General features: G+C 40.4%; 1 protein-coding gene across 1 annotated transcript in view; it reads left to right on the top strand.

Annotated features, from left to right (window-relative positions):
- Cntnap2 (contactin associated protein like 2) overlaps positions 1–6,055 on the top strand; it is a 1,699,165-nt gene that overhangs the window by 1,175,192 nt on the left and 517,918 nt on the right. Inside the window, 1 exon segment of the mRNA XM_012514194.2 lies at positions 4,036–4,053. Within this exon segment, the coding sequence (XP_012369648.1) occupies positions 4,036–4,053 (18 nt within the window).

Here is a 6,055-nt window from a genome sequence, read left to right as displayed (position 1 = left end):
GTCTGAGCTTTATTGTCTCGGGTTGCAGAAAACATATGGTACAGTAAAGCTCACAGAGCATTATGATCTTCAAAAACAGCTTCACTGAGCCTGCGTTTCTGAACATCAGAAGGAAATCTTTCAGAAATGCCCATCAAACAAATAAATTACCATACTAGTTAAGTCTCAACGGTGGCTTTGGTTATAATATTTGAGGCAGCTGGTATTAAATGGGAAATTGTGAGTTATCTTATATTTCTACTATCAAAAGGTAAATTTATCTTTGCTGGATTTTGCATAAGACATTATTAGCTGCAATTACCCCACAATGTCCCAAGAAGGGGCTATGGGTGTACTTTCTGATGTGTTCTAATGTGCAGTCAAGAAATCTATCTAAATCCAGGACCAGGAGTACGTTAAACATATAGTAGATGTATACCCCAAGGGGAAACTAACTACGACCTGAAGATTGGGAAGAGAATTTAGAAAGCACTGAGAGGAAGCCTCCCTTGAGTGGTAGAGAGGGGTCCTAGAAAGCATTACAGAAGCTGCAGCTTGTTTGTAGGCTGGAGCTGCATGGGTGCAATTTTGAACAAAATAGCAGCAAAGGGTGAGGAGCGATCAGGTTACCAAAGACTAACTTCATAGACTCCACCTCACACTAGGATTCTTATTAGTTCCTCTGGAAATCCTTAGCCCTCCCTTCCCTCCTGTCAGCCGTAACATTGTGCTGGTAACACACACACACACACACACACACACACACACACACACACATTTCTAGACAACACTCACAGAAAAAAGGTTGTCCTGGCCAAAAAACCCATCTCTCCCCTGAGAGCTGAGCAAACAGGAAGTGTTTAAAAGTCTTTGCAAACACGTCACTCGTGAGTGACAGTGGGAACACAAACACGTCAGCACTCTACCAGAACTCTCCCCTGCTCACTTGCCAGGTTTGCGTCTATTTTGATTACACAATTAAAATGTAATTAGCGTGTTGTTAATGAGTGCAAACGTGACACATTAAGACTTAGTAATTACTCTAAAATGATGAATTGTGACGGCATGTCCCCACAACCAAGGAACGCTTTAGGGCAACCGCATTTATTGCTCAGTTGTTGCTGCTTTTAGAGCTACCACCTTTCTCTGGGCCGATGTAATGTCGTCTTAGGATGTGAGCGATCATGCTGCGTTGTCACATATGTTTACAGACCCAGCCAGCTACTCGGATATATTTGAGGTTTCTGGGATCTGGCAAGATAGCTCAGCGGACTAAAGCACCTGCTTAGGCAAGCTGAGGCAAGCTCAGGGACAGCAGTTCAATCCCCAGCACCACATGCCGGGCCAGCCCTGCCCCCAGGACAGGATGAGCCGGCCCCAAAAAAATAAAAATAAAAATATATAAAATAATAACATTTCTGAGCTCTGTAATCATGCAAGGAGCCCAATAACAATTTTTGAGCACTCTTAGCTAAGTGTTAGCTTTTCAAGTTAGCTTTGTCCCTGAGACACCATACCTGACACCCAGAGCTTAAACATGGAGAGATTGAGTTTGCCTCTTACTTTTAGGGAGCTTAGTCAGTGGTCAGCTGACCCTAAAGCAGGAACATCATGGCAGAAGGGCGATGCGGGGCAAGGGTGCTTGGTTCATGATGAACAGGAAGCAGAGCAAGAAGGGACCAAGGGCCATACACTGCACAGTACCCGCTGAGTACACCCAGAAATGTGCTTTACGGATCCTCTAGGCTTTTTCTTAAGCCAATCAAGTTGGCAATGAACCATCACATGCCCCATTATAATTGTCTGCTTTTAAGACAAGCTTATTCAAGAGCCATCCATTTTTCTCTTCAATCTGATATGAGACCTTACTGTCATTTGGGGAGTTCTGTACACAGCTAGGTTCAGTATAGCTCAGAGTGGGTCCAAAATAGTGGTACTACTGGTTCTGATCCCAATCCAAAGATGGTGGCATTAAATAAAGTACACACCCCTACAGAAATCTGATCTTTTACTCCCCTCTTTCTGGGATAACTGAATCATGAGTGTGACAGTAGGTTACAACACTGATAGATTTCTCAGTGACACTGGAATCTTTTTGTTGTTATTGTTGTTTGTTTGTTTTATTTTTTTAAATTTAAAAAAAAAATTTGCTGTACCAGGGACAGGACTTGTTCCATATCATGCCAAAGATGTTTAATATTCAGACAGATAGTGAGGTTAAGCTCAACTGCCTAGATTATAGGGTAATAACAATAAGCTTCTCTTCTGGAAGGTTAACAACCTAAGTTTGCAGACCAAAAATAAGAGAAAAAGTAGGGCTGCAAGGACAGCCAACATTTTGGCCCTAGCCTTTCAAGGTCAGTGAAGACTCAGGACATAGGAGAACCTGTACTGTAACATCCTGTAACTCAGTTGTGACATTGGAATCTTAATGAACATTAAAACAGTTAACTTCTTTTTAGATGCAAACCTTCCACTGTATAACAAATGAGAAACAAACAAAACATGAGTAACTCAAGTACATTTATCTAAAAGGAGAAATCCTAAAAAAAAAAAAAAAAGTCATTGAATCAAGCACAATTTGATACTACCCCATCTAGGTTTCTTCCCCTTTGGAGGAAACCTATCTGTGACCTTCTAGGTATTCTGGAAGCCTGTATGGATACCTCAGTATTATCTCACACAGCAGCCAATAATAGCATTGTTCGGTGAGTTAGGGAATTCATAAATTCCCCTGAGAAACAACTGTGTTCCTGTAACTTAGATCCAGGAATCCTAGCTCTGCCCTATACAGGAAAAAATAGACAAAAGCCATACGATTCTTCTTTCCCAAGCCTTCAAGGAGATGACACCTACTATCAACTCTTCTTTAGGACCTCTCCATCTTGAACATCTCCCCTGCTCATAACAATTATCTTGGACTCTTACCTTCCCCCAAACTGCAGCATATTTGTCAATGTTTTTCTGATTATGACAAACAGAAATGTAAAGGTTGGCGTGTTTCCTGATTAGAAGTGAATTCAGTACTACTCTACACATTTCGTTCTACTTTGGCAAGATAACCAGACCCGCTCACATTTGCCAAGAGTAGGTTAACTTTTTACACAACTTTATTTATTTCTCTGGTGTACATAACATTTTTGTTAAAAGTCTTATCATTTTTGCATGAAATGGTGTCCATTCATTTATCCCTGTTCAGTATTTTGAATTAAAACCAGCAATTTCCCTCTCCAGCCTATCAGATTTTATAGTGTTGCTTTATTATCCCAATCTATTTAGAGCATGTTAATCTTACTCTGAAAGCTGTAGTAAAATCTCTACACTTGGCTCATTTGAAAATTCTGCTAGTCTGCTTTCTATGTCAAGTTGTTGCTTAAAATACACAACGGAAAACGATCAAGAACAGACGCAAAGCCCATGAACCAACAGAAGTTTCTCTTTCCAGGTTTGATAAGTAGGTGGGTACCAGTGATCAGTTCCCTGGGCCACATCCCAGCATAGCAAAGATATCATGAGTGGCTCAGTTGAACACTTCTCTAGAGCAAACATATTCTACTGTGGACTCTCCCAATCCATCAATCTCCACATCGCAGCACTGCCTTTTATTTCTAAATGCCAATGATCTTCTATTTAATAGAAGACACAGCATAAGGGTTCCCATTTTTATGTCTGGTTTTTCTCCATTTTGAAAATCAGATCAGAACCACAATTTTATTCTTTTTTTTTTTTTTTTTTTTTCGGAACCGGGGATTGAACTCAGGCCCTTGCTCTTGCCAGGCAAACACTTATTCTACTGAGCCATCTCCCTGGCCCCACACAATTTTATTCTTAAGAACTACTTACATAAAATACAGAAGTTTTCTCACATGCACTTATATTAAGTAAAGACCGTGTCTCTGGAGCAACATGAGTAAGAAGTGTGGTTATTCTACAGTAACTTCTGATTCTCCAGGATGCTTCAAATACATAAAATAGATAGATTATTATTTTAAAACAATTAAAAGGGCATGAAAATGACAGCACAAAAATGAGACAGCATTTCATGTTTCCAACCAGACCATCTGCCTGTGGGCAGTTTTTTTTTAAACATCTCAATTCAAATTAAGAAAAAAAAGCTAAGAGACATATGCCCATGTTTACAAGTTGAGGAAAATTGACAAGTGCCTGTGCTTTGCCAGTTCTTCCACAGTCAGCTGTTACCCGTAATGGGGAAAATTAAAAGCAGTAATTGCCACTCAGGTCTGCCATTGTGTTAAATGTGCTTTGAATTTCTTAAGCATCCATTACAAATAACTATTTGTGACAGGCCAGCACATATACAGGGTCTGAGGATGGACACTCTGCGGCTTGCAAAGTACGACTCTTTCATGATAACACATTTTCCCCTCCTTTTGCACTCCAGTGTTGGCCACATTACATTTAGAGCTTATCTCGCAGATAGTCCTTCAAGTCACTCTTTCTGTAGGCCATTATGAAAGTCTTCTTTTCCATTTGGCCATGTTGCTGCTTGGAACTGGAAATTGCTATTTGCGCCTGCCAATTACAGACTAATTTAAGGTTTGATGCTCCCAGGCACCGTTTTTGAGATACACGGCGAAGCTATGTTAAGGTGGAATGCATAATGTTCTCTTTGCATTGCTCAGCTTCAATAGATTGCAGAGAATTATATCTGAATTTCTAAACAAATCAATGAGAAAAATTCTTTCCTCGAAGAAGCTGTTTTGTAATGATTTTATTATTCTCTCGTTGGCTATGACCATAGCTGCTATTTTCCCAAGAATCCATATCACTTGTGACTGAATGATTTTGACCTATGACAAAGTAATGAGTATAAATATAAATTTTAACATACAATTTAAATTGAAGAAATTCAGCAAGATGTGATTTTTAATCAATTTTTGAATAATTAAGAAGAAAGGAGAGTTTGATCCCCAGTACTGCAAAAGCAAAACAAAACAAAACAACAACACAAAACAAATCCTAAGAAGAAAGGAGAGAAAAGGAGTCCATTTCAGTGATCTTTTCAACTTTCAAATTAATCATGTTTCTTCTCTGGCTATTTATGTCTGAATTATCCATCATTTATACTGCAAAGTAGGAGACCTATAGATGAAGTAAATTTGCATTTTAAGAATCAAGGGTACTTGTTTTTCGATGCAAGAAGCTTTTGTTGTGTAGGTCAGGAGAAGAAAATGTGCCAGTCACTAACAGAATGGTAAGAACAGCAATTATTTGTGCAAACCTGCCATCATGCCTACGACATCCAGAGGGGCCACCCCACAGTCCTTGTCAGAAAAAAACAAACCAGTGGGAGTCTCTTTCAGAGCCATCCATGTGTATGTTCAGGTCCCAAGAGATGCTCTAAAAATCTTTCTTAATTCTCCTAACCTGAGTACCTTGAATACATTCCCCAAAACCACTTCTCCATTTTCCATCTTTTCCGTCTGACCCTTAAGCATGTTGTACAAATGCAAAGTGGGATCAAAAACTATTGTGAACATTTAACATGAAAAAATGTATTCCACTAAAAGACACATTACTACTGATTCCCCTAAATGGGACCCCTGGCTTCCTGTGCCCTTGCTTTATCAATCCTGTCACTTTCCACAGCAGCCCTTGATGTCGTCTTTCACATCCTTTTTTATGCTGTCACAGCTCCCTCTCTGTCCTGAATCTAAGCTAAAAATCACACAGCACGAATGTAGTGGATGAGGACACGCCATCATGCCCTTGCAAACCTGCCTTTCTGTTGGATGGCATTTGGTGGCAGTAAAGACCTTATGGAGACACTCATGAAAGAGAACTTTCAGAGCTGCTTCAAAAAGTAGCAAGGGGCCAGCGAGATAGCTCAGCGGAGTAAGCACCTGCTTTGGCAAGCACAGGGACCAGGGTTTGATCCCCAGTCCCACCCACCACACCGGCCCTGCCTCCAGGGTGCACTGAACCTGTGACCGCATCCGGGCGTGGTGGTACACACCTGCAATCCCAGAGCTGGGGAGGCTGAAAACAGGAGGATCACTACAAGGCTGAGCTGTGTGGTGAGACCTTGTGCCAAATATATATATATATATATATA

This window comes from Octodon degus, unplaced genomic scaffold (genome assembly GCF_000260255.1).
Source record: "Octodon degus isolate 3935 unplaced genomic scaffold, OctDeg1.0 scaffold00027, whole genome shotgun sequence".
In the NCBI taxonomy this organism is placed as follows: Eukaryota; Metazoa; Chordata; class Mammalia; order Rodentia; family Octodontidae; genus Octodon; species Octodon degus.
Note: the sequence above shows the minus strand (reverse complement) of the source record. Positions and strands in the feature narration are given on the sequence as shown.